The sequence below is a fragment of the Oncorhynchus kisutch genome, linkage group LG6 (assembly GCF_002021735.2).
Source record: "Oncorhynchus kisutch isolate 150728-3 linkage group LG6, Okis_V2, whole genome shotgun sequence".
Taxonomy (NCBI): Eukaryota; Metazoa; Chordata; class Actinopteri; order Salmoniformes; family Salmonidae; genus Oncorhynchus; species Oncorhynchus kisutch.
In genome coordinates this window covers 31,526,390-31,553,158 of record NC_034179.2, presented here as the reverse complement: position 1 = coordinate 31,553,158, position 26,769 = coordinate 31,526,390, and the positions used below count along the sequence as shown (strand labels likewise).

The window sequence follows — 26,769 nt, the reverse complement described above, 5'->3', positions numbered from 1 at the left end:
CAGCAAGCAATGCAGGTGTAGAAGCACAGGATGCGAACAGGTGACTGACGTTTTAACATTAAGCTGACGTCTTCCTCAGAGTGACCTGACCATTGCACTTAGTTCCTTTTTATAGCCTAGTGGCCTATTGAGACACAACAATGTACGAAAATAATAAAGATTTCATCAAGGTAAATGGCAAGTGATAGTACAAAAGAATGCTAATAATAACAGAAATAGTTTGATATTTGGGTGTTTGTGAATCTGGAGACACAGAGACCAATAAAATCAAGGCAATAACATTATAGAAACAAAGACAGTGAAAAATCATAGTTTAGCTCCTTAGGATCTACAGTGTCTAAGGCAGCATTTCCCAAACTCTGTCCTCGGGACCCCAAAGGGATGCACCTTTTGTTTTTTGCCCTAACACTACACAGCTGATTTAAATGATCAAAGCTTGATGATTAGTTGATTATTTGACTCAGCTATGTAGTGCTAGGGCAAAAAACAAAATGTGCACCTCATGGGTTCCAGAGGGTCGAGTTTGGTAAACCCTGGTCTTGTTACATAACTAGGAGTGATGGGTGCGGAGTCAGGCGCAGAGAGCAGAGGTTTAAGGAAAAACGTATTTATTTCGGTGATAAAAAGTCCTGCCAAAACAACAGGCTAAGAAAATGACTGGCCCAAAACAGGACCCAAATAGTCAAACTATACCATCCACACAACAGAACAGAGAAACAAGCCCGCACAAAAGCAGGCGGGCATACCAGGATTAAATAGCCCTAAACCAAACCCCAAACGAGGAACAGGTGAAACCAATAAGACATAACCAACAGAAAAGGAAAAAGGGAATCGGTAGTAGACGACGACCGCCGAGCACCGCCCAAACAGGAAGGGGAGCCACCTTCGGTGGAAGTCGTGACAGTACCCCCCCTCCCCTGACGCGCGACACCGGCCTCGAGGACGACCCAGAGGGAGAGGCGCAGGGCGATCCGGATGGAGGCGATGGAAATCCCTCAGCAGTGATGGATCCAAGATGCCCCCCCCCGCCCCCCCAGCACCTCTCCTCCGGACTGTACCCCTCCCAATCCACGAGGTACTGTAGGCCCCTCACCCGGCGTCTAGAGTCCAGAATAGAATGTACGGTGTACGCCGGGGACCCCTCGATGTTCAGAGGGGGGCGGAGGGACCTCCGGCACCTCACCTTCCTGCAGGGGACCAGCCACCACCAGCCTGATGAGAGACACATGAAACGAGGGGTTAATACGATAGTAAGAAGGGAGCTGTAACCGATAACACCCCTTGTTTATCCTCCTCACGACTTTAAATGGCCCCACACACTGTGGCCCCAGCTTCCGGCAGGGCAGGCGGAGGGGCAGGTTTGGGTCGAGAGCCAGACCCTGTCCCCCGGTGCGAACATGGGGGCCTCATTGCGGTGGCGGTCAGCGCTCCTCTTCTGCCGTCTACCAGCTTGCTTGAGTGATTCCTGTAACTTCCCTCTAGGCAGGTGTCTAGGAGCCTTACTCTGAACGCACACCGAACAGGAGGTGACATAAAACCTCATGTCCTTCGCTAAGGTGGGCCACCAGTACTTTCCCCTAAGACCTCGCACTGTCCTCTCAACACCCGGTCGGCCCGAAGAGGGTAGTGTATGAGCCCACCGAATTAATTGATCACATACACCAAGCGGCAAGTACTGAAGACCCATAGAACATTATGTTGTTGGAATATTCTCCTAACCCTATTGCAACATTCTCATGAAATGTGTCTAGAACTTGAATTTCTGAGAACATGGCAACCATGTCCTGTGTATGTCTGGTGGAATGTTGATGAAATATTCTCCTAACCCTTAGAAAACTAGACACATGAATATTCTTGCAACGTCCCATAAAATGCATCTAGAACATTAATGTTGTAAGAGGGGAATGGGGAGTCAAGTCAATTCATTAACAGTAGAGTGACATCAGCTCCATTGGCTCTATTGCATTAATAAAGAAATGCTGACCCTGCACTAAAAGCAGGACTTTTCAATTAACAGACCGTGTTGTAAATGTCACACTGCAATCAATAGACCACGGGCCAGCCCCTCTGCAAATTGCCCCTGTTCCCTTTGGTGGTTATTTGGTGGTTCCTCCCAACCCCCACTCTGCACTTCTCTCTCTCACTTCTCTTCTGACTGTCTGTCCCCCATGACCTCTCATAAACATGACCACCATCTTCATTATTGTGAAGTGGGCTGGGCCATCTGAGACCAACTACTCTGGTCTACCCATAGATACAGTAGGACCTTAGCCTTCCATGACTCAGAATCGTAGAATTCACTCGACCTTGGCATAACCTTCAAAATACACTCAGTTTGGATAGTTCTTTCTTTGCCCTGTACCTCATCTACTGCACTGACAGTAGCTCAGATCTCAATTACCTTAATGTGTATTTTCTTCTAGCCCCTGATGGTCCCCCACAAGATGTGCAGCTTGAAGCTTTCTCCTCTCAGAGCATCAAAGTCTCCTGGAGGGTAAGATACATTTAACCTGCTATTACCACTAGGACTGAATAACCCATACTGCAGCTCTATGGTCTGTTTGCTACATGGTCTGCTACTCTTCAGGGCCTTGAGGTCCACAACCATTCTTCTGTCCTTAAAGAGCTTTTGAAAAATACAAATTTCCCCCAATATCTAATGTGCGTTTCCCTCTCCTCCTTCTTCACTCCCCCTCTCTGTCCTCCCCCAGGCTCCTAAGAAGCACCTCCAGAACGGAGCGATCCGAGGCTACCAGGTGGGCTACAGGGAGTTCAGCTCCGGGGGAAACTACCAGTTCAATGTCATCACCATGGAGACGACGGGGGACAACGACCACAGTGAGAGCATCACCCTGGACAACCTGAAGAAGTTCACCCAGTATGGGGTGGTGGTGCAGGCCAGCAACAGCGCTGGGACTGGACCCTCCTCCCAGGAGGTCATCTCTACCACACTGGAGGATGGTGAGGACACGCGCACATGCACTAAGGCACACGCACACACACGCACACGCACACGCACACACACACACACACACACACACACACACACACACACACACACACACACACACACACACACACACACACACACACACACACACACACACACACACACACACACACACACACACACACACACACACGCACCCTGCCCTTAGCTATCAGTAACAATATGCTAGACAGTGGAAATCTTATGGATTTCACAAATGTATTTCGCTGAATGAAAGTATTCTACGGTATTGTGGTGCATCAAGGGTCAAACGGCGGATGTTTTGTCTTTGAGGGGAGGGAACTCCCAGGATGGAGCTTTATTGCCATCTAGTGGATAGTGTTGATACTGTTTGTGTTGTGACTGTCACATGATCAGTATGTGGCGGTCATTATTGCCATGGCTCAAGAAAGCATGATGAATGCTAGATCCCAAAAGTTCAAATAAGCATTTTGAAGTTCACTTCCATTGTCCTCCAAGAGTAGCTCAATATTTTCATCTCTTCAGTAATCTCTTCTGTTCATGCTTCTTGTTTGGAGAGTGAGGTAACAGTGTTGTTTTTCCTCGTGCCTGGTTGTAACAGTTCCCAGCCGACCTCCAGAGAACGTCCAGGCCACGGCGGCGTCCCCAGAGGTTATCTCTCTGTCCTGGCTGACCCCTCCTAAAGATGCCCTCAACGGCATCCTGCTTGGCTTCAGAGTCATCTACTGGGCCAACCTGCCAGACGGAGGTACAGCAACACACAGTACACAGTACACAGTACACAGTACACAGTACACAGTACACAGTACACACACACATATACACACACATAGAGGGAAGGATGTAGATGTTATACTGTATCTTGTCTGGTCCGTAACTCTCCAAGACACACTGTATATAGAATGTATACAGTATCAACATGATTCGCTATGCATGAAAATTGAAGTGGATGAATGAGACACATTAGCAGTGACCCAGGCTTTCTAGTCCAATTCAGACAGCCTGGCATGGCATGCAGTCATCACGTGCTGGAGAGACATCAGAGTGACCGCTTCTGACAGCCACGTTACCTTTGACCCCTCATTTGTCATATCACATCCTCGCTGATGGCCCCTGGATGCACTAATAGAAAAGCACCGCTCACAGCCTGACAGCTCAATCTAGTTTGCATAGTAACAGTGCATTTCATAGTGGGACACGCTCCAGAGTCCCAACAATAGTACAGCCATAGCCATGTGTTGTATATATTCTATACATATTGATATCGTATGTAACATTGAGTATGAAAACAGATCTTATTCATTTAAATGAAATATGTCACTCATTATGTGCGAAAAAAAAATCTTATTTATGTATTTATTGTCTAAGACACTTGTCTAAACCTTCAGCCAGTGCCTGTTGTGCTCTTCATATATTCAAAATATGAGCCAAATATCATGGGTTGTTAAACCCTCATGCACCAGCAGACGGGGCTATAGGCCCTTTTTCTAAGTCGGTGGAACAACTTTGTTTTATTCATCCAACACTGCTGTTCTAAACATTTGACTCTATCCCGTCACTGCAGTAATCAAACTCAAAATAATGTTTTATTTTATTATTTGCATTCAAGCACTCATCAATGGTGTATATTTATCACCCATTTCATGAGTCAGAATAGTGATTAAAACTATCGTAAACCACAGCATATATTGTACTATACATTTCCAAATCACAGCATTCTGACTCGTAAACCTTTCACTCACTGTTATATCCCAAAGAAGTGCTCTGAACAGCCCACAACACAACCATAAAGGATGGAGCTACAGAGACATAGATGAACAGATTCCAGCTAGTGTAGAACACCTGAGCTGTTAATATGCTATGGCTGCATTGGGACAGTTTGGTGTTTGAATGGCATCATTAAAGAGAGCGAGGAGGAGGGAGGGAGAGAGGGAGGAGGAGGAGGAACACCTGTACTATCAGGGAGGATGGCGCACTAGCAGACTGTGGCTCACATGCAGACTGCAGTAGAGGAGGGAAGAGAGAGAGAGGGAATGGAGAGAAGACAGATGATAGAGAAAGGAGCGGGAGAGAAAGAGGGAAGTGAAAGAGAGAAAGAGGAGAGAGATGGAGAGACATCTATAATTCAACACATAGAGAAGCTTTGTCAGAGTCAAGGAGAGGCTCACCAGAACAGACCTTGGATGGGCTTTTCAATCCCATATTTGTGTCCATGGTTTGATTGAATAAGGTGTTATGTATGTTCACCGCTAAGACATCCTTGGCCACCTTATTTTATGTATGTGATATACTGTACAAGTATATCACATACAAAGTGATAAAGGCATGGAATGGCCTCCCCTCCTCCCTGAAAGCTTTAGGCAGCCTCCAAGCCTTCTCATCAAAGACAAAAACATGGGTTAAGTCCAATCAAAAGTGTTCACACTGATTTTAATCTAATAAACCACAGTGACTTTTTAATGCAATAGAAAACACTCTAGAACACACACATGTGTATACAACAGGTGCAATAACTGCGTTTTTTTCAATATTTTGTTTTTACTAGGTGTTTTATGTGTTTTTACAACCCCAATATTATCAAGTCCAACAGAATGTGCAATAATTTTTTTGTGTAATGTCTTGCCTTCTGTTTTGAATAATGTCTGATGTATGTATCAAATGTATTCATGTTTATTTGTTCACATGCCAAAGGATTGCAGATGTATATTAGCTGTTAGCTAAAATCTGGTGCAATGCATCACTACTCACTCCTAAACCTTATGTTTTGTTATACTGTAATCACGTGTTATGTGAATAAAGTCATACCAGATTAAAAAAGAAGAATAATAATCATGACAGCTGTGATGGAAACAGGGAGTTTCGGTACAATTTTTAAAATGCCGACAGATCATTTGTTCGATTGACATGGGGGGGGGGGGGATCGTTTTGTGTCTGTAAAATGTACTATGTGAGAAATTGTAGTGGAAACTAATTTTTTTGGCAAATATTAATATTACAACCATCGTATTAAAGTAAACTTTGAGTCACGCGATGACATGGTGTGTGGTCCTCCCACTGCGACTCGGGGAAACCATGCAATTTATTAGAGCTGAAAAAAAGCTGGAAAGAATTATGATGAACTTCACAGGGTTGTGAAAGTGCAAGGTGGTCTTGATGATCCTTGCCAATATATATCAAGCACAGGAGGTTGGTGGCACCTTTATTGGGGAGGACGAGCTCGTGGTAAAGGATGAAGAGGAATTAGAGAAATGGTACCAAATACATGTGTTTGATGCCATTCCATTTGCTCATTTACGGACATTATTATGAGCCATCAACAGCCTCCACTGATTATCGAGGGTCTTATTCTGATGACATGATGACTGATGCTTGACTGCTGTTTGACAAATAATAATATCCATAATAATCTCATCATGTAGACTAGCGTACCCGCACAGCTTACCCACACTGTATCGGCAAGCTGTTGGCTAGAGTGCACATGCCAAGACCACAGTAGGCACATTTTCTACTTAACGCAGCAGTTTCTGGGACAAAACTATCGGTAGAGTTGAAAATACGATGGAAACACATTGAACTTTAAATGTTTATTCGGTACATGAAAACCTAAGCAAAAAAGTACATTTTGTGTGCATTACATCATCACACACTGATTTGATCTGCTAAAAGAATGTTTGGTGGAAGCACCACTGGTATGAAAATGCACATATTTTCTTCATGCAGATTTTTGAATATTCGCATTAAAATCGGTTGCCAATTGGTTGTAAACCTAGCTATTGTTCTTGTTTTAAATTAACTTAATTAAATATACACTGCTCAAAAAAATAAAGGGAACACTTAAACAACACAATGTAACTCCAAGTCAATCACACTTCTGTGAAATCAAACTGTCCACTTAGGAAGCAACACTGATTGACAATAAAGTGCAAATGGAATAGACAACAGGTGGAAATTATAGGCAATTAGCAAGACACCCCCAATAAAGGAGTGGTTCTGCAGGTGGGGATCACAGACCACTTCTCAGTTCCTATGCTTCCTGGCTGATGTTTTGGTCACTTTTGAATGCTGGTGGTGCTTTCACTCTAGTGGTAGCATGAGACGGAGTCTACAACCCACACAAGTGGCTCAGGTAGTGCAGCTCATGCAGGATGGGACATCAATGCGAGCTGTGACAAGAAGGTTTGCTGTGTCTGTCAGCGTAGTGTCTAGAGCATGGAGGCGCTACCAGGAGACAGGCCAGTACATCAGGAGACGTGGAGGAGGAGGGAAACAACCCAGCAGCAGGACCGCTACCTCCGCCTTTGTGCAAGGAGGAGCACTGCCAGAGCCCTGCAAAATGACCTCCAGCAGGCCACAAATGTGCATGTGTCTGCTCAAACGGTCAGAAACAGACTCCATGAGGGTGGTATGAGGGCCCGACGTCCACAGGTCGGGGTTGTGCTTACAGCCCAACACCGTGCAGGACGTTTGGCATTGGCCAGAGAACACCAAGATTGGCAAATTCGCCACTGGCGCCCTGTGCACTTCACAGATGAAAGCAGGTTCACACTGAGCACATGTGACAGACGTGACAGTCTGGAGACGCTGTGAAGAACGTTCTGCTGCGTGCAACATCCTCCAGCATGACCGGTTTGGCGATGGGTCAGTCCAGCCCTCCATGTGCTCGCCAGAGGTAGCCTCAGACTCCTTGTGAGACCATATGCTGGTGCGGTTGGCCCTGGGTTCCTCCTAATGCAAGAAAATGCTAGACCTCATGTGGCTGGAGTGTGTCAGCAGTACCTGCAAGAGGAAGGCATTGATGCTGTGGACTGGCCCGCCCGTTCCCCAGACCTGAATCCAATTGAGCACATCTGGGACATCATGTCTCGCTCCATCCACCAACGCCACGTTGCACCACAGACTGTCCAGGAGTTGGCGGATTCTTTAGTCCAGGTCTGGGAGAAGATCCCTCAGGAGACCATCCGCCACCTCATCAGGAGCATGCCCAGGCGTTGTAGGGAGGTCATACAGGCACGTGGAGGCCACACACACTACTGAGCCTCATTTTGACTTGTTTTAAGGACATTACCTCAAAGTTGGATGAGCCTGTAGTGTCGTTTCCACTTTAATTTTGAGTGTGCCTCCAAATCCAGACCTCCATGGGTTGATAAATTTTATTTCCATTGATCATTTTTGTGTGATTTTGTTGTCAGCACATTCAACTATGTAAAGAAAAAAGTATTTAATAAGAATATTTCATTCATTCAGATCTAGGATGTGTTATTTTAGTGTTCCCTTTATTTTCTTGAGCAGTGTATATACACTGAGTGTACAAAACATTAGGAACATTAGGAACACCTTCTCTTTCCATGACATGGACTGACCAGGTGAAAGCTTTGATCCCTTATTGATGTCACCTGTTAAATACACTTCAATCAATGTAGATGAAGGGGAGAACTAGGATTTTTAAACATTGAGACAATCGAGACATGGATTGTTTATGTGTGCCATTCAAAGGGTGAATGAGCAAGACAAAATATTTAAGTGCCTTGGTTTGAGTGCTGGGTTTTTCACGTTCAACAGTTTCTTGTGTGTCACGAATGGTCCCCCACCAAAAAGACATCCAGCCAACTTGACAAAACTGTTGAAAGCATTAATGGGCCAGGATCGCTGTGGAATGCTTTCAACACCTTGTAGAGTCCATGCTCTGATGAATTGAGGCTGTTCCGAGGGAAAGAGGGGGGCGCAACTCCATGTTAGGCAGGTGTTCCTAATGTTTTGTACACTCAGTGTATATTTGCATATTTTATATATACTGAACAAAAATATAAATTCAACATAGAACAATTTCATTTATTTTCCTGAGTTACAGTTCATATGAGGAAATCAGTCAATTTAAAGAAATAAATTAGAACCTAATCTATGGATTACACATGACTGGGAATACAGATATGCATCTGTTGGTCACAGATACAGTTAATATACACTTAGGTTGGTCAAGTCAGAAGTTAACATACACATAGTTTGGAGTCATTAAAACGAGTTTTTCAACCACTCCACAAATTATATTAGTTCACTCTATTACAATTCCAGTGGGTTGGAAGTTTACATACACTAAGTTGACTGTGCCAGCTTGGAAAATGATGTCATGGCTTTAGAAACTTCGATTAGGCTAATAAGGCATCATTTGAGTCAATTGAAGGCCTACCTTCAAACTCAGTGCCTCTTTGCTTGAAATCATGGGAAAATCAAAATAAATCAGCCAAGACCTCAGAAAAAAATTGTAGACCTCTACAACTCTGGTTCATCATTGGGAGCAATTTCCAAACGCCTGAAGGTACGAAAAGTGCAAATCAATCCCAGAACAACAGCAAAGGACCTTGAGAAGATGCTGGTGGAATCAGGTACAAAAGTATCTATATCCACAGTAAAACGAGTTCTATAACAACATAACCTGAAAGGCCGCTCAGCAAGGAAGAAGCCACTGCTCCAAAACTGCTATAAAAAAGCCTGACTATGTTTTGCAAGTGGTGACAAAGCTTGTACTTTTTGGAGAAATGTCCTCTAGTCTGATGAAACAAAAATAGAACTGTTTGGCCATAATGACCATTGTTATGTTTGGAGGAGAAAGGGGGAGGCTTGCAAGCAGAAGGACACCATCCCAACCGTGAAGCACGGGGGTGTCAGCATCATGTTGTGATGGTGCTTTGCTGCAGGAGGGACTGGTGCACTTCACAAAATAGATGGCATCATGAGGCAAGAAATTTATGTGGATATATTGAAGCAACATCTCAAGACATTAGTCAGGAAGTTAAAGTTTGGTTGCAAATTAGTTTTCCAAATGGACAATGACAACAAGCATACTTCCAAAGTTGTGGCAATATGGCTTAAGGACTTCAAAGTCAAAGTATTGGAGTGGCCATCACAAAGCCTTGACCTCAATCCCATAGAACATTTCTGGGCAGAACTGAAAAAGCGTAAGGTTTGAAGGAGCCCTACAAACCTGACTCAGTTACACCAGCTCTGTCAGGAGGAATGGGCCAACATTCACCCAACTTATTGTGGGAAGCTTGTGGAAGGCTACCCGAAGCGTTTGACCCAAGTTAAACAATTTAAAGGCAATGCTACCAAATACTAATTGAGTCTATGTAAACTTTTGACCCACTGGGAATGTGCTGAAAAAATTAAAGCTGAAATAATCATTCTCTCTACTATTATTCTGACTTATCACATTCTTAAAATAAAGTGGTGATCCTAACTGACCTAAGACAGGGCATTTGTACTAGTATTAAATGTCAGGAATTGTGAAAAACTTTAAATGTATTTGGCTAAAGTGTATGTAAACTTCCGACTTCAACTGTACCTTAAACATTTTTAGGGTGGCCTTTTATTGTCACCAGCAAAAGCAAAGAACAATTGCTGACTTACAGAGATGTAAACAAATTTGTGCACAAAATTTGAGAGAAATAAGCTTTTTCTGCGTATGGAATCTTTTATTTCAGCCCTGAAAACATGATCATGAGAACGGTGAGGAATCAGCCCAGAACTACACGGGAGGATCTTGTCAATGATCTCAAGGCAGCTGGGACCATAGTCACCAAAAAAACAATTGGTAACACACTACGCTGTGAAGGACTGAAATCCTGCAGCACCCGCAAGGCCCCCCTGCTCAAGAAAGCACATATACATGCCCGTCTGAAGTTTGCCAATGAACATCTGAATGATTCAGAGGACAACTGGGTGAATGTTTTGTGGTCAGATGAGACCAAAATGGAGCTCTTTGGCATCAACTCAACTCGCCGTGTTTGGAGGAGGAGGAATGCTGCCTATGACCCCAAGAACACCATCCCCATCGACAGGACGACTTCACCGCATCAAAGGGACGATGGATGGGGCCATGTACCGTAAAATCTTGGGTGAGAACCTCCTTCCCTCAGCCAGGGCATTGAAAATGGGTCGTGGATGGGAATTTCAGCATGACAATGACCCAAAACACACAGCCAAGGCAACAAAGGAGTGGCTCAAGAAGAAGCACATTAAGGTCCTGGAGTGGCCTAGCCAGTCTCCAGACCTTAATCACATAGAACATCTGTGGAGGCAGTTGAAGGTTCAAGTTGCCAAACGTCAGCCTCGAAACCTTAATGACTTGGAGAAGATCTGCAAAGAGGAGTGGGACAAAATCCCTCCTGAGATGTGTGCAAACTTGGAGGCCAACTACAAGAAAAGTCTGACCTCTTTGATTGCCAACAAGGGTTTTTGCCACCAAGTACTAAGTCATGTTTTGCAGAGGGGTCAAATACTTATTTCCCTCATTAAAATGCAAATACATTTATAACATTTTTGACATGCGTTTTTCTGGAAATTTTGTTGTTGTTATTCTGTCTCTCACTGTTCAAATAAACCTACCATTAAAATTATAGACGGATCATTTATTTGTCAGTGGGCACAGGTACAAAATCAGCAGGGGATCAAATACTTTTTTTCCCTCACTGTAGTTAGTTAATTCGGCATTTGACAAGTGCTGTAACTCAAGTAAGTTAGTTAATTCTGCATTTGACAACTCTTGATATCCTTGTTTTTCTTCCTTCCGTCTTCCCTGTCTCTTTTCCTTGCTATGTACTTCTCTTTCTCTGCCTTCCTCCTCCCCATATTTTTCTAATTGCTCTCTATCCCCTTCTCTTCTTCTCTCTCTCAGAGCTGGGGGAGATCCGTAACGTGACCACCTCTAAGCCATCTCTGGAGCTGGATGGTCTGGAGAAGTACACTAACTACAGCATCCAAGTGCTGACCTTCACCCGGGCAGGGGATGGGGTGCGCAGTGAGCAGATCTTCACCCGCACCAAGGAGGACGGTACGCACACAAGTAGACCAGGATACCACAGGCACTGATCTAGGATCAGCTTACCCTCCCTAAATTCTAACCTTAACAGTTAGGGGGAAGATGCAAAACTGTATCATACTAAATTGGGGTTAACCTAGAGGCCAGGGGTCAACTGGCAGGTAAACCGTGCCTAGATCCGCATATCCCCTCTTGCATTATGGAAGAGCATGTTGCCAAGTATAAATCATTTTGACAGGACTTCTGTTTGAATTTGGTGTGAAATTATAGAAATATGAGTTGATAATCGGTGCAGACAACTCACATTAGTAGTAGGTGAAAAACTGCAGCTCCAGCATATTGCAGATCGCCATGTAGCATAAAAAGTTAAGGCACGCTCACTGGAATGACAGATTTTGACATTGACAAAATTTAAATACAGAGTGGTTTCCTTAGATGTTGCTCAAAACAAGAATAAGGGTAATAATGTATATTTCCCTATTTCACGGTTTTCCCTCACCAGTCCCTGGTCCTCCGGCTGGCGTGAAAGCAGCGGCAGCATCTAACTCAGTGGTGTTTGTGTCATGGATCCCTCCTCTCAAACTCAACGGCATCATCAGGAAATACACTGTCTTCTGCTCTAACCCACACCCCACGGTAAGGAGGGCACAGAGTACAGGGTCTCAGAGCATAGTGATGAAGGCAAGTCAGTGGTGGGCATACAATAAATTTGAGGCCTAACATAATTGTAGGAGAGGAAGGCACCAGGTTCCGGGGCTAGACTAGATATGGCATGAGAGGTCTTATAAACCATCCCTCCAGCTCACATTGTCATGGCTGTGTCATCAGTGTTCAGCTCTAAGGATTGATAGTTTGTTACAGACATTTGGAATAGGTCCTGTATCTCTCTGCTAACATCATGCCGGTCTCTCCCCTCCTACAGGTGAGCAGTGAGTTTGAAGCCGCTCCAGACATCTTCTTCTACCGTATCCCCAACCTGAGCAGGAACCGTCAGTACAGCATCTGGGTGGTGGCCGTCACCGCAGCCGGCCGCGGAAACGCCAGCGACATCATCACCATCAAGCCCCTGGCCGAGGGTAGGTGGAGCTAGGGCTGTTGCGGTGATTGTATTACCGCCACAGGTGGTCATGACTCATGAAGGTAGTCACAGTAATTAGGCTATCAAACTTTCTAATGGCCTGGAACTATATTGTCCCTCTAATCACTCTGACATCAATGCAAATGTATTTGTGAATCTAATCAAACACTTCCCATGAGCCTATGAGCTCATGTTGCACAACAGTTCTATAGACTATGCAATTGCGGGAGAAAACAGAGTGATGGCCGCTAATAAAAAGACGAGGATCCCATCAGCTTTCTATAGGCTAGGTCTACTACATTTATTTCTCAACTTTCCGAATATTAAGCACATTGCTTATATTTACAACAGGAGTATAGCCTACGTGGCTGGCATGAAAATAAACCACGGGGAAAAGCGTCATCCATTCGGTATTTAAGTGCATTTTTCCCCCAGCTGCCCGTTTCGATACAGGTGCATGATAATGGTCCATTCTAAATCAAAACAAATGTCACACATATATTAGTTAGTATATGCAAAGACAATATTAAAGACGAGTCTGATGGGTGACAATAGTAGCCTATCACTTGTGAATTATATATTATCACTTGTGAATGATGCCCAGCATAAGAAACAAATACTTTTTTTGTGTGACTTTTTCTTATCATAGTAGTACACCTCCTGTAGAATATAGATTTGTTTGGTAGAGGTCCAGTCCTCCTCCTATCCCTCCTCCCATAGGCCCATAGGCCTATATGTTTTAATAAGGATATTATCACAACTGAAGTGGCCAAATTACTTCTTAAAATTAAGCACATTAATCCGCTTTACAAGGGGTGTAGAGCATATATAAGCAGTGCGTGAGGTTTATGTTTGGGGAAGATCATTTTAACCATAAAAATGCACCTTTATAATAAAAGCATTACAAGCATAATTGCATATGCGGTCACTTTTGATAATGATGTTTTCTGCTAATGGAACATTTGCGCTTATAGCCTACTACCATGTGCGCATTGCTGCGTTTATAATGTGAAGAAATAGCCTAATAGTTTATCAACATTTTAAGCTAAACGTTCTGATCTGTTGCGTCATTAACATTGCATAAAAACCTTTTTTGACTCTAGTTGTATTAATTTGGGATCTATCGCATCTCACAGACTATGCTTGGAATATTAATTTCTCGCACAGAATAGAATAGGTCGACTTTTGTACTATGGGGATAGTATATTCACATAGGCTAGTGCTTTTACTGTTCGTTAGGCCTACTCATCTTGTTGGCTGACGAAAAGTAAATGTGGACAGTTCTTCCAATATCTTCAATATGCACCTCGGAATTGGATAAGGACGTGCACAGTTGCGTCCCCGGTGTGTCTATCTTCACTTGTAGCCCGTAAGAAAGACCTGATCACATGATGGAGAGCCATGTGAGTGAGAGGCGCTTCAGATTGTGCAGCTCACTCAGGGAGAAGGGAACAATGCAGCACTCCAGGTCGCAAAAGGCATGGATTTTGTTAGGCCGCATTATGGCCACAAAGGAGATCCCGCCGTGAAATTCGAGGCATTATCAAGTGCTTGTCAAATTGTGAATTAGAGACTATTGGAGTGTGTACAGCCTGCGCAAATAAACAAAGCAGAGCTCATGCCTTTCAAGCAACTTTTTTCAAATGATCATCTCATCTTGCAGCCTTACAATGAATTAAAAATCAAAACATATAGCCCAACGTTTTGTAGAACAACTAAAGTTACATTTATAACTCTAAATTAATCATATAAACTCAGCAAAAAAAGAAACACACATTTTCTTATTCAAAGATAATTAGGAAAAATCCAAATAACTTCACAGATCTTCATTGTAAAGGGTTTAAACACTGCTTCCCATGCTTGTTCAATTAACCATAAACAATTAATGAACATGCACCTGTGGAACAGTTGTTAAGACACTAACAGCTTACAGACAGTAGGCAATCAAGGTCACAGTTATGAAAACTTAGGACACTAAAGAGGTCTTTCTACTGATTCTGAAAAACACCCAAAGAAAGATACCCAGGGTCCCTGCTCATATGCGTGAATGTGCCTTAGGCATGCTGCAAGGAGGCATGAGGACTGCAGATGTGACCAGGGCAATAAATTGCAATGTCCGCACTGTGAGACTCCTAAGACAGTGCTACAGTGAGACAACAACGGCACAGAATCGGTACATACGGACATCACACCTGTGGGACAGGTACAGGATGGTAACAACAGCTGCCCGAGTTACACTAGGAACACACAATCCCTCCATCAGTGCTCACACTGTCCGCAATAGGCTGAGAGAGGCTGGACTGAGGGCTTGTAGGCCTGTTGTAAGGCAGGTCTTCACCAGACATCACCGACAATGATGTCGCCTATGGGCACAAACCCACCTTCGCTGGACCAGACAGGACTTGAAAAAGTGCTCTCCACTGACGAGTCACGGTTTTGTCTCACTCGTGGTGATGGTCGGATTCGCGTTTGAGCATTACACTTGTCTGTCCTCTGGAGTGGGATCAATTTGGAGGTGGAGGGTCCGTCATGGTCTGGGGCGGTGTGTCACAGCATCATCGGACTGAGCTTGTTATCTCTGCAGGCAATTTCAATGCTGTGCATTACAGGGAAGACATCCTCCTCCCTCATGTAGTACCCTTCCTGCAGGCACATCTTGACATAACCCTCCAGCGTGACAATGCCACCAGCCATATTGCTTGTTTTGTGAGTGATTTCCTGCAATACAGGAATGTCAGTGTTCTGCCATGGCCAGCGAAGAGCCCGGATCTCAATCCCATTGAGCACGTCTGAGACCTGTAGGATCGGAGGGTGAGGGCTAGGGCCATTTCCCCCAGAAATGTCCGGGAACTTGCAGGTGCCTTGGTGGAAGAGTGGGGTAACATCTCACAGCAATAATTGGCAAATCTGGTGCAGTCCATGAGGAGGAGATGCACTGCAGTACTTAATGGACCAGATACTGACTGTTACTTTTGATTTTGACCCCCCTTTGTTCCGGGACACATTATTCAATTTCTGTTAGTCACATGTCTGTGAAACTTATTCAGTTTATGTGTCTGTTGTTGAATCTTGTTATGTTCATACAAATGTTTACACATGTTAAGTTTGCTGAAAATAAATGCAGTTGACAGTGAGAGGACGTTTCTTTTTTTGCTGAGTTTAGGAGTACCTATTTCTTTGTTAACTGCTCAACACAGAATAACAGCATGTGTGCACTCCCTCAAATCGTTTGTAGAAAATATCCTTTCTACTTTATTCAGCTTTGTTCAATTGTATTCTTCATACTATAGAATAATATAAAATAATGCCACGGAATTATAAGCAAATCTTGTCTGCTACATTGACTAGTGTAGCACACAGCCATTTGACAAGGACAGAGTACGCTATCATTTTCTTTTGAAATAGACTACATATCATGCTTCTTTAGACCTGTCTAAAATAAATCATGGATTCATTGTGAAGGTGTAGGCTATATTACATGGATTTATTGGACTCTTTAAAATGTCTTGCTTGTAGGCTAGGTGTGAAAGCCTTATGTTTCACTTCTCAGTATTCAGGAGTAGATGATAACAAAAGGTGTATCAGTCTCTGAATGATTTTAGAAGACACAAAAAAATGATGTTTGAGTTGTGTTTTTTTTGTCAAAGCTATGATCAGAGCATCAGAACATTTAAAGGGGCGCAACCTTGAGAAACTCTCCTTATGAGGTAAATAAGGTGAGAAAAGAAAAGAGGAGACTATATTTTCCCTGCCTCCTAACTCAGGATGTGAATGCAGCATCAAACTGAATGCAAATAGGTCTGCTATTCCACCCTGTGCTTCTTTGTGAGAGCTGATAAGCTGAGGGTGAGCAGTGATAGCCAGTGTAGTGTTCTCATCCTGCTAGACGCAGGGGTGATAAATCTAGTCCCCACTCTGGAGCTCCAGACCTGATGTGTTTTAGATATCCGTCTGCTGCACGACCAGCCTGGTTCCAAACAGATTACTTTACATCTGTCCAAGCACAGAGATGGGCTCTGCATATTGTATACTGCTTTTTCAGAGGTTCCCTTGACGGTATTTGGGATTGATTTCCACTTTTGGGAGTATTTCATACATTTTATTTTGCCAAAAAAACTAAATCATGTCAGTCCAAGTATTTAAAATGATTTGACCCAGTTGTGGTGTGTTTGTGTGTGTGCAGCTCCTGCTCAGATTCTGACGTTCAACGGCACTGTGACCACACCCTGGATGAGGGACATCATGTTGCCCTGTAAGGCGGTGGGCGACCCAGCCCCCACGGTCAAGTGGCTCAAGGAGACGTGAGTACAGGAAAGTCTGACCCACAGCTGGGGAAACACATCATGCTGCATGTAGTTCAGACAGTAGCACTTAGTACAGACTGTGTTTTGAGTAACTTTTAATGCTTTCCACTTGAACTAAATACCAGTGAAAAAACAGTGGCTCTTTGTTTTTACAGTATCCTTTCACACTCATCAGCAGAATGTTAAAAAATCATAGTTGTTTACATGTACAGCATGTTCCTACACACAAAAAAGTAGGGGTAACATTATCCAAGACTTTTAAATAATTTCCGCTGCTGCGTATCTCACCGTAGTTCATTTTCTAACTGTCACTCCTACATTTGTGATTCAGCAACGGAAGCCCCGCCCCTGCTGTGATCGACAGTAGACGCATCATCCAGGGCAATGGCAGCCTAGCCATCCGCACAGTGAAAGCTGAGGATTCTGGGAACTACACCTGTGTGGCTAGCAACAGTTTTGGGCCGGATAAAATCATCCTCAACCTGCAGGTTCAAGGTAACCAGAAGGAGTCTGTGGTGGAACAGTGCAGTATACCACTAAATTCAAATCAATTCTCCATTTTATTGATGGTCATGAAAACAGAAATGTGTTCATGGTATGTAGTGAAGTGTATTCGCAAAGTATTCAGACCCCTTGACTTTTTCCACATTTTGTTACATTACAGCCTTATTCTAAAAATTATTAAATATTTTTTTCACCCTCATAAATCTACACACAATACCCCATAATGACAAAGCAAAAACAGTTTTACATTTTGTTTTTGCACGTTGACATAAATATTCAAACCCTTTACTCAGTACTTTGTTAAAGCATCTTTGGTAGCGATTACAACCTCGAGTCTTCTTGGGTATGACGCTACATTACAAGCTACAATACACACCTGTATGTTGGAAGTTTCTCCCATTCTTCTCTGCAGATCCTCTCAAGATCTATCAGGCTGGATCGGGAGCATCTCTGCACAGCTATTTTCAAGCCTCTCCGATATGTTAGATCTGGTTCAAGTCCGGGCTCTGGCTGGGCCACTCAGGGACATACAGAGATTTTTCACGAAGTCACTCCTGTGTTGTCTTAGCTGTGTGCTTAGTGTTGTTGTGTTGTTAGCTGTGTGCTTAGTGTTGTTGTCCTGTTGGAAGGTTGACCTTTGCCCCAGTCTAAGGTCCTGAGCGCTCTAGAGCAGGTTTTCATCAAGGATCTCTCTGCTCCGTTCATCTTTCCCTCAATCCTGACTAGTCTCCCAGTCCCTGCTGCTGAAGAAAACTCCAAGTGTGCTGTCATGTGCCTCTTACTGAGGAGTGGCTTCCGTCTGACCACTCTACCATAAAGGCCTGATTGGTGAAGTGCTGCAGGGAAGGTTCTCTCATCTCCACACAGGAACTCTGGAGCTCTTTCAGAGTGACCATCACACCTTGACATGTCTATGACCAAGGCCCTTCTCCCCCGATTGCTCAGTTTGGCCAGGCGGCCAGCTCTAGGAAGAGTCTTCCAAACTTCTTTAATTTAAGAATGATGGAGACCACTGTGTTCTTGGTGACCTTCAATGCTGCAGAAATGTTTTGGTACCCTTCCCCAGATCCATGCCTTGACACAATCCTGTCTCGGATCTCTATGGACAATTCCTTTGACCTCATGGCTTGGTTTTTGCATTGACATGACATGTTGACATGCACTGTCAACTGTGGGACCTTATATAAACAGGAGTGTGCCTTTCCAAATCATGTACAATCAATTGAAGAAACATTTCAAGGATGATCAATGGAAACACGATGCACCTGAGCTCAATTTTAAGTTTTCATAGCAAAGGGTCTGAATAATTATGTAAATCAGGTATTTCTGTTATTTATTTGTAATACATTTGCAAAATATTCCAAAAACATGTTTGTGCTTTGTCATGATGGGTTATTTTGTGTTGATTGAGGAAGGAAAAAATCTATTTAATCCATTTTAGGATATTGGCTGTAATGTAACAAAACGTGTAATAATGTAAGGGGTCTGAATACTTTCCAAATGCACTGTATGCCCCTTGAGATAGGACCTAATTCAAATCCATGTTTTTACTTCTAGTTCCACCAGACCAGCCTCGTCTTACTGTTACCAAGACGACCACCACATCTATCACTCTGTCCTGGATACCAGGAGACAACGGAGGCAGCTCCATCAGAGGTCAGACTCCAACACAGCAAGCAGCAACACTAACTATTATAGGAGATTTTATTGTTTTACCTTGGAAAACAAGTTACTGACTTCATTAAATAGTGTCCCCTATGAGCAATACCAGGATGGTTGTTTAGCAGACAACAGTGCATCAGCCTAACCTCTCTCTCTCACATCAGGTTACATCCTGCAATACTCAGAGGACAACAGTGAGCAGTGGGGCAACTTTGCCATCAGCCCTAGTGAGCGTTCCTATCGCCTGGAGAACCTGAAGTGTGGCACCTGGTACAAATTTACACTGACGGCACAGAATGCTGTGGGGCCAGGGCGAATCAGTGAGATCATCGAAGCTAAGACTCATGGGAAAGGTAGAGAGATGGTGACATCCTTTTACGTATGTTATGAAATAGTGACTCCATTGCTTTGACACAATTAATACAAAACTGATACTTATGAATGGACCGCTCATTAAAGTGTGTGTGTGGTCTGACTCCTCTCTCCTCTCTGCCCAACAGAACCCCAGTACTCTAAAGAACAGGAGCTCTTCACCAGTATCAATGCCACGCGTGTCAAGCTCAACCTGATTGGCTGGAACAACGGTGGCTGTCCAATCACATCCTTCACGTTGGAGTACCGTTCGGTGGTGTCTCCCACATGGACCACCGCCCAGCGCACCTCTCTGATCAAGAGCTACATCCTGTATGACCTGGCCGAGGCCACCTGGTACGAACTGCAGATGAAGGTGTTCAACAGCGCCGGCTCAGCAGAGAAGAGGGTCAAGTTCGCCACACTCAGCTACGACGGCAGTGAGTGTACTTGTCTCTTCACTGATGCTATACATAATGCAGCAAGTTATAAGTTGAAAGATATACACGCTTAGATTGACTTATTCAGGATAACTGAATGAAAATTGAAGAACTGTATTTTAAAAGCCATTTACCTTCCCATCCCCTGAAAATTTTCACAACTGATCGAGTCTCCATCCAAGATGTTAATTTACGGCGTAGGTACTATACCTGCCTTAGAGCAGAAGTAAATGAATTCATATTTTGCTATTTACTGGTGCTGCCATTAAAGAAGCTGTCTCATGCAAGTCTCATGCAACTGATGAATGGGGCAGTAAAGTACCTCCAATAGATTTTCTGCTGACTCCAGTGGCCGTGGTGGTTGTTGTGTCTGCTGCTGCTGTTTATGACACCTCCATCACTGCCCTATCGAGCGCTCTGCGCTGCATGAATTAAATAATTATGTGATCTACCGACTGCAGAGGGGCTAGAGGGGGGCAATAGATGAGCAATCACCTGCCAGTGCCAACACCCCCCAGTCCCATAGCGATTCAATGGCCTTACCCAACCCTAAACCTTACTCCCTCTCTCACTCACTCACGCACACACACACACGCACACACACACACACACACACACACACACACACACACACACACACACACACACACACACACACACACACACACACACACACACACACACAAACACACACACACACACACACACACACACACACACACACACACACACACACACACACACACACACACACACACAAACACAAACACACTCACACTCACACTCACACACAGCCCCCATCCATCCATCCCCCAGCCATCCACGAAGGGGAAAAAAGCTGACTATTCAGCGAATAAGGAAGAGTTCACCTCTTTTAAGTAGTGCTTCAGTTAACTGGGCATTATTGGAAATTCGGCAGAAGGTCAGGTGCTGATTGCATGCAACACAGTGCTACAACAGCTTGTTGGAGCAGATTGAGTGGGATTGCTGGTAAAGACATTTCGATTGGGATGTAAAGCCGCAGACGCACTGTTACCTTTTGCCAGGCGCTTGCTGCATGTTTTAAACATTAACACAAAGGTCATTTAGTTTTCATCGACAGACCTTGTATAGACGTTAATTGACAGTAAGTGTACGAAATGATAGGAACACCTTCCTAATATTGAGTTGTCGTGCGGTAGCAGAGAGAACAGTTTATGAATTGGCTGACTGGAGTCTTTGACTACCAGTCAATCTATGTCATGGAAATGTTTTGTTCACTGTGTGTATATTTGTATTTGGCTGGTGTTTTGCAGTCATTGTCTTCTCTACCAGGTCTGGTTTGCACACTTGACAATCCTGTAGTTAAGTACAAGAAACATACGTGGTCTTGTCATAACAAATATCACAACAGTTTGTCAGCTAATTACATTTCTATGACCTGTCCCCAGGTACCATCGCTCCCCTGGTGAAGGCCCCGACGGTGAGTGCGGGCAGCACGTCCAGTAACGAGGGTCTGAAAATGGTGACCATCATCTCATGTGTTCTGGTGGGCATCGTGCTGGTCTTCGTCCTGCTACTTGTCCTCAGGAGGCGGAGGCGGGAACAGAGACTGAAGAGGCTTAGAGGTGAGAGGTCACAGCAGCAACATGATTGGTTAGATTTCAGTAAAAGATTTAAAAAACTACTGTCAAACTATTTTCAAGTATACTAAGAGAATCATCTGTATGTAATGTGATTTTTGTTCTTGTTTGCTCTGTAGATGCTAAAAGTTTAGCCGAGATGCTGATGAGGTAAGCATGAGCAGTTTGACACATAACTTAATAGATAGTTAATATTGTTTAATGCATTACTGGAAGAAGAAAACATGAAATACTGTTTCTATGGAATCATATCAGAATCACTATTATATGAATATCGTATGCAGTGTGTAATGAGATCTGAATTGACCTGTGTATGGCTTCCTGTATTCCCCATGCAGTAAAAACACACGACCTGCAGACACCATCAACAAGCAGCAGCAGACCATGAGAATGCACATCGACATCCCCCGAGCCCAGCTGCTCATAGAGGAGAGAGACACCATGGAGACAGTCGGTGAGTGGACACTGATACATTATGCTGCTTTCATGTGTTCTCTGAATTATCAGCAACTTGTGACTTAAACTTACAGAATGCTCCCAGACACACCATAACTCATAATAAGCTTCCAATTAGGAAATACGAGTGGGAAATTTGTGTAACATTGGATAACAATGTGTGAATATTACATATTTGTGGCCTTCTAAGTGTTAGTAGTTCCTACTGTGGTTATTGTCATCGTACTGTAGGGACCATGTTTGTGAAAGCTCTCTTTCTCTTTCAGATGACAGGTCCACAGTGCTACTGACTGACAATGACTTTGGGGAGACCCAGAAACAGAAGTCGTCTACGGTTACCCACACTGTCCACTACCAGTCCCTGTCACAGGCCACCGGACCTCTAGTGGATGTATCTGACGCTAGGCCAGGAACCAGTAAGTCCAGTACGAACATCCTCTTTACATTACTGGAGGTAAAACTAGAATGAATAAGTGGTATCAGGATTGCATTCATACAGCTGAAACTGATACAGCTAGAGTGTATTCTAGACAACCAGACTGACTCCAGTCCTCAGAGAGTCATCAGTAGCATTATGATCAGTGTCACTACCATCTCCACTGATGTCATTCACACAGATTAAGAATTCCTTTCAGCACAATGTACAGTGCCTTCAGAAAGTATTCATACCCCTTGAATTATTCCATATTTTGTTGTGAATTCAAAATGGATTAAATATATATATTTTACTCACAGTACCTCATAATGACAAAGTGAAAACATGTTTTTAGAAACTGTAGCAAATGTATTGAAAATGAAATACAGAAATATCTAATTTATATAAGCGATTTCAGCTGTGAGTCTTTCTGGGTAAGTCCCTAAGAGCTTTCCACACCTGGATTGTACAACATTTGCCCATTATTCTTTTCAAAATTCTTTAAGCTCTGTCATATTGGTTGTTGATCATTGCTAAGACAACCATTTTCACATCTTGCCATAGATTTTCAAGTATATTTAACTCAAAACTGTAACTCGGCCACTCAGGAACATTCACTGCCTTCTTGGTAAGCAACTCCAGTGTAGATTTTGGCCTTGTGTTTTGGGTTATTGTCCTGCTGAAGGAAAATTAATCTCCCAGTGTCTGGGGGAAAGCAGACTGAATCAGGTTTTCCTCTAGGATTTTGCCTGTACTTCATGACTTGCCTGTGCTGAACTCCCCAGTCCTTAATGATTACAAGCATACCCATAACATGATGCAGCCACCACTATGCTTGGAGAGTGAAACTCAGTAATGTGTTGTAATGGATTTTCCCCAAACAGAACACTTTTTTCCCCCACATTTCTTTGCAGTATTACATTTGTTCCTTGTTGCAAACAGGATGCATGTTTTGGAATATTTTTATTCTATACAGGCTTCCTTATTTTCACTCTGTCAATTTGGTTAGTATTGTGGAGTAACTACAATGTCGTTGAGCCATCCTCAGTTTTCTCCTATCACAGCCATTAAACTCTGTTTTAAAATCACTATTGGCATCATGGTGAAATCCCTGAGTGGTTTCCTTCCTCTTCGGCAACTGAGTTAGGAAGGATGCATGCATCTTTGTAGTGACTGGGTTTATTGATACACCATCCAAAGTGTAATTAATAACTTCACCATGCTCAATGGGATATTCAATGTCTACATTAAAAAAAATATGTTTACACATCTACCAATAGGTGCCCTTCTTTGCCAAGCGTTGGAAAACCTCCCTGGTCTTTGTGGTTGAATCTGTGTTTGGAATTCACTGCTCAACTGAGGGACCTTATAGATAATTGTATGTGTGGGGTACAGAGATGAGGTTGTAATTCAAAAATCATGTTAAACGCTATTATTGCAAACAGAGTGAGTCAGTGCAACTTATTATTATCGGCAGACTCAGTAGCCTCGGTTTTTCGGATGACTGCCTTGCCTGGTTCACCAATTACTTTGCAGACAGAGTTCAGTGTGTCAAATCGGAGGGCATGCTGTCCGGTCCTCTGGCAGTCTCTATGGGGGTGCCACAGGGTTCAATTCTCGGGCCGACTCTTTTCTCTGTGTATATCAATGATGTTGCTCTTGCTGCGGGCGATTCCCTGATCCACCTCTACGCAGACGACACCATTCTATATACCTTCGGCCCGTCTTTGGACACTGTGCTATCTAACCTCCAAACAAGCTTCAATGCCATACAACACTCCTTCCGTGGCCTCCAACTGCTCTTAAACGCTAGTAAAACCAAATGCATGCTTTTCAACCGGTCGCTGCCTGCACCTGCATGCCCGACTAGCATCACCACCCTGGATGGTTCCGACCTAGAATATGTGGACGTCTATAAGTACCTAGGTGTCTGGCTAGACTGCAAACTCTCCTTCCAGACTCATATCAAACATCTCCAATCGAAAATCAAATCAAGAGTCGGCTTTCTATTCCGCAACAAAGCCTCCTTCACTCAAGCCGCCAAGCTTACCCTAGTAAAACTGACTATACTACCGATCCTCGACTTCGGCGATGTCATCTACAAAATGGCTTCCAACACTCTACTCAGCAAACTGGATGCAGTCTATCACAGTGCCATCCGTTTTGTCACTAAAGCACCTTATACCACCCACCACTGCGACTTGTATGCTCTAGTCGGCTGGCCCTCGCTACATATTCGTCGCCAGACCCACTGGCTCCAGGTCATCTACAAGTCTATGCTAGGTAAAGCTCCGCCTTATCTCAGCTCACTGGTCACGATGGCAACACCCATCCGTAGCACGCGCTCCAGCAGGTGTATCTCACTGATCATCCCTAAAGCCAACACCTCATTTGGCCGCCTTTCGTTCCAGTACTCTGCTGCCTGTGACTGGAACGAATTGCAAAAATCGCTGAAGTTGGAGACTTTTATCTCCCTCACCAACTTCAAACATCAGCTATCTGAGCAGCTAACCGATCGCTGCAGCTGTACATAGTCTATTGGTAAATAGCCCACCCTTTTCACCTACCTCATCCCCATACTGTTTTTATTTATTTACTTTTCTGCTCTTCTGCACACCAATATCTCTACCTGTACATGACCATCTGATCTTTTATCACTCCAGTGTTAATCTGCAAAATTGTAATTATTTGCCTACCTCCTCATGCCTTTTGCACACATTGTATATAGACCCCCCCTTTGTTTTCTACTGTGTTATTGACTTGTTAATTGTTTACTCCATGTGTAACTCTTTGTTGTATGCTCACACTGCTATGCTTTATCTTGGCCAGGTCGCAGTTGCAAATGAGAACTTGTTCTCAACTAGCCTACCTGGTTAAATAAAGGTGAAATAAAAATAAAAATAAAAAATTAGAATAATTTTTGTTATTTAACCTTTATTTGACTAGGCAAGTCAGTTAAGAACAAATTCTTATATACAATGATGCCCTACCCCAGCCAAACCCAGACGAACCTGGGCCAATTTTGCGCCGCCCTATGGGACTCCCAATCACAGCCAGATGTGATACATCCTGGATTCGAACCAGGGACTCTAGTGACGCCTCTTGCACTGAGATGCAGTGCCTTAGTCCGCTGCTCCACTCGGGAGAAAATTATGTGACTTGTTAAGCACATTTTTACTCCTGAACTTATTTAGGCTTGTCATAACAAAGGGGTTGAATACTTATTGACTCAAGACATTTCAGCTTTTCATTTTTTAACCAATTTGTAAACATTTCTAAAAACATAATTCCACTTTGACATTATGGGGTATTGTGTGTGGCCCAGTGACAAAAACATCTAATTTGAATCCATTTTGAATTCAGGCTGTAACACAACAAAAGGAGGAAAGAGTCGAGGTGTGTGAATACTTTCTGAAGGAACTGTATTTGTATGGTATCCAACCAAAAAATGAGCCTATTTGCAAAGGACTGCAGTCAACCCAATCAAACATTCTCTTTGACCATGATGGTTTTCTCACTGCTATTGTAAGCTCTAAGTATTTGTGTGAAAACAAGAAGTCCCGAGATGAACTCCATGTGCAGAGATATTGTGATGGTGGGTGTTTTCTCTTTGTTGGTTTATGTCAGGATTAAGTGTCCAGCCTCATTGCTATAGCCAGCTACAAACTTTACAACTCCTTTAAAAAACAGAGCATTGCGTTACTCGAGATGAGCCCTTTCTAAGTGACATAACACCCTGGTGTGTGACTGTGATGTAACATCCTGTGTCCTTCCTCCTCAGACCCCACAGCCCGCCGCACAGCCAAAGCAGGCCCTGCCGCACGCAATCGCTACGCTAGCCAGTGGACCCTGAACCGACCACACCCGCCAGTCTCGGCCCACACCCTGAGCACTGACTGGAGGCTGCCCACGCCACGGGTGGCCGGATCTGTGGATAAGGAGAGTGACAGCTACAGTGTCAGCCCATCTCAGGACACAGGTAACAACGTACCTGAAGATGAGACAAGTCTGTAACAACAGCTGTAACAGTCCCCATATAAGAATGTCTGCAACATAACCCTTAACCATGTCTATAACAAACCTTTCAACTCCGTATTAACAACAGATAGGCCTACTATAAAACTTGTAACAATGCCAACACTTATTAACAA

The 26,769-nt window shown here is 43.7% G+C and overlaps 1 protein-coding gene across 3 annotated transcripts in view; it reads left to right on the top strand.

Moving 5' to 3' along the window:
• Window positions 1-26,769, top strand: part of LOC109892709 (Down syndrome cell adhesion molecule homolog) — a 147,340-nt gene that overhangs the window by 114,617 nt on the left and 5,954 nt on the right. For all 3 annotated transcript variants that reach the window (XM_031826615.1, XM_031826616.1, XM_031826614.1), the window contains 16 exons: window positions 2,424-2,494; window positions 2,712-2,961; window positions 3,573-3,719; window positions 11,643-11,798; window positions 12,289-12,422; window positions 12,709-12,862; window positions 17,048-17,165; window positions 17,500-17,663; window positions 19,230-19,328; window positions 19,499-19,687; window positions 19,835-20,125; window positions 21,556-21,732; window positions 21,867-21,897; window positions 22,086-22,201; window positions 22,470-22,619; window positions 26,400-26,597. In XM_031826615.1, coding sequence (XP_031682475.1) covers window positions 2,424-2,494; window positions 2,712-2,961; window positions 3,573-3,719; window positions 11,643-11,798; window positions 12,289-12,422; window positions 12,709-12,862; window positions 17,048-17,165; window positions 17,500-17,663; window positions 19,230-19,328; window positions 19,499-19,687; window positions 19,835-20,125; window positions 21,556-21,732; window positions 21,867-21,897; window positions 22,086-22,201; window positions 22,470-22,619; window positions 26,400-26,597 — 2,445 coding nt within the window. The remainder of the gene's footprint in view (window positions 1-2,423; window positions 2,495-2,711; window positions 2,962-3,572; window positions 3,720-11,642; window positions 11,799-12,288; window positions 12,423-12,708; window positions 12,863-17,047; window positions 17,166-17,499; window positions 17,664-19,229; window positions 19,329-19,498; window positions 19,688-19,834; window positions 20,126-21,555; window positions 21,733-21,866; window positions 21,898-22,085; window positions 22,202-22,469; window positions 22,620-26,399; window positions 26,598-26,769) is intronic.